This window comes from Orycteropus afer, unplaced genomic scaffold (genome assembly GCF_000298275.1).
Source record: "Orycteropus afer afer isolate SDZICR_OR568_19922 unplaced genomic scaffold, OryAfe1.0 scaffold00143, whole genome shotgun sequence".
Lineage (NCBI taxonomy): Eukaryota > Metazoa > Chordata > Mammalia > Tubulidentata > Orycteropodidae > Orycteropus > Orycteropus afer.
The window spans coordinates 8442150-8444413 of NW_006921730.1; the positions used below are offsets into that span (position 1 = coordinate 8442150).

General features: G+C 41.4%; 1 protein-coding gene across 1 annotated transcript; it reads right to left on the bottom strand.

Annotated features, from left to right (window-relative positions):
- Nucleotides 1-832: 832 nt before the first annotated feature.
- On the bottom strand, nucleotides 833-1915 carry GPR15 (G protein-coupled receptor 15). Its single transcript, XM_007945798.2, has one exon. It carries the CDS (start codon nucleotides 1913-1915, stop codon nucleotides 833-835), a length of 1083 nt encoding a protein of 360 aa, XP_007943989.1.
- Nucleotides 1916-2264: the final 349 nt, after the last annotated feature.

The window sequence follows — 2264 nt, forward strand, 5'->3', positions numbered from 1 at the left end:
TAATTTATAAAGGCAATGAAAACAGAAGAGCTAAGTAAAACCCCATTAAAATAGTTACCACACTATTATAACAAAATATATTTCAACCAATATATTATAAGGCAAATAAAGGTCAAACCTTGCCTTCTGTTTACTGGTTAACACATTCTAGCATACCCAGTGGTAGAGTAAGTCCCAAGTCATAGTCACAGTAAAAGATGATTTTATTCCCATGAGCTTTTTGCCAGTCCAAAGTATTACCAGATGAAAGACTATTTTGGAAAATGAGAAAGAATCACCATACAAGGCTTTAAAGATTAAGGCCAGCACTTAGTTACTCAGGAACAATTAATTACAGAGCACAGGTAATATCATATATTTTTTTACAGGTATACTTTTTTTGCTACCTGTGTTGATACCACACTTTTCATTCAATAAAAGTGACCAAAATCCTTTAAATATCATTCAATTGACACCCAGTATGAAAAGTGGTGTGGCTCAGGATACCAGGTTCTTGAGAGAGAAAAAAGGCTCGAATGAGTATCAACAGTCATGAAGAAAGCAACTGATCCAAGCAGGAGTCTTCATTAAGAATTCAACCAGATATGAGTTGTATTTTGTCTGGTGAACTGGACTAGCAAAGATCAAATAAGTCCACTAGGCCAAAAGAAAACTGCACATGGGCTAATTATATCCACAAACACAGGGACTTTTGAGTCCTCTCTTTAAAAAATTAACTCTTCCTTATATTTATGACACAGTATGAATCATATCATCAATACTTTTCTTCTTTGTTGCTCACCAAAACTAACTCCCCAGCCCAGCAACAGAGCTTGAAATTTCGTAGCCCCTTTTAGAGTGACACGGATCTCTTCCTTCTTCTGGCAAAATCCTCCGTATGAATGAAGGTGGAGAAAGCCTTAGTAAGGTGACTATCTGACGTCTCAGTGCTGCTCCCGAAGTCATAGTTCTTCAGGCAGGGACAGAAGCAGTACACAATAGCCCGGCGGATATAACTGTCAAAGATATAGTAAATAAAAGGGTTGACACAGCTATTGGTAAATGCCAGGGGTCCACTCACCTCCATGCCCAGCTGCAGAATAGCTGAGGGAACAGGGTGTTCTTGCTGTAATCCAGAGACAATGGCCAGGAGCTTGAAAGTATTAAATGGCAGCCAGGAGCACGTGAAGGCTGTCACTACAATCAAGATGGTCTTTATGGATTTCCTCAGCTTTCTGTTATGCTTTCCCGACTGATGGTAATGGGCACACAATTTCCTTGTAATGCAACAGTAGCAGGTGACAATGCTCAGCAAGGGGACAAAAAAGGTGAAAATTAAGGCCACTAGGGCCCAAGCTAGTTTAATGACAGTGGCTCTCTTTTCGGCACAGTATGGCTTATCATCAATCAGGGTGAGCTCCCTGGACAGAAGAGTAGGCAATCCCAGGAGGCAGGAGATAAACCAGATGCTGGCACAGACTCCATACGCACAGTCTCTTGTCCTGAATTTCCGGGATACTGCTGGGTGCATGATGGCCAGGTAACGGTCAACGCTCATGCAGGTGAGCAAGAAGACACTGCAGTGCATGTTGACTGAGATCATGTAGGAGCTGCCCTTGCACAGGAAAGAGCCCGTCCTCCACAGTCCTGACGATGCTTCTTTATCCACCCAGAGAGGCAGTGTGACAAGGAAAATGAAGTCGGAGGCAGCCAGGTTGATGATAAAGATGTCAATCAGTCTTCGGCTGCCTTGTTTGAAATGCAGCGCCCCCATGAGGATAAGGTTCCCCAAAACTCCAGTCAGAAATACAACTGTATAAAAGATGGGAAGAATGATAGATGTGTAAGGAACATGGGAGGGGGTCTCCTCCTCATCAGGAATTTGACTTGTAGCATAGGCGTAATCCAAATAAGCTGAGGTTCTCTCTGGATCCATTACTAAAGATTGAAGGCCAAATCTGGTCAATTTCCCTACCTATGAGGTTTTTATATGGGTTTTTAAAATCTCAAGGACGATTCTTTTATACAGCACCTCTCTCTCTCTCTCTCTCTCTCTCCCCCTCCCTTTAAAGATCTTGGCACAAACACTAAAACATACATTGAAAAAGTAGTTGCTAGCAATCCTCAGAAAGGGCCCACAAGAAACACCATTCTGTTTGGTATTGGTTGGTTGTGGTTTTCTTTATTTGCATTTACCCATGAAACTGAGGTGTTGTTTTGACTTCTTTCTTCAAAATATTCAATTTGTTTCTTTAAGTCTAGAAATTAGGAAACAAATTGACTTT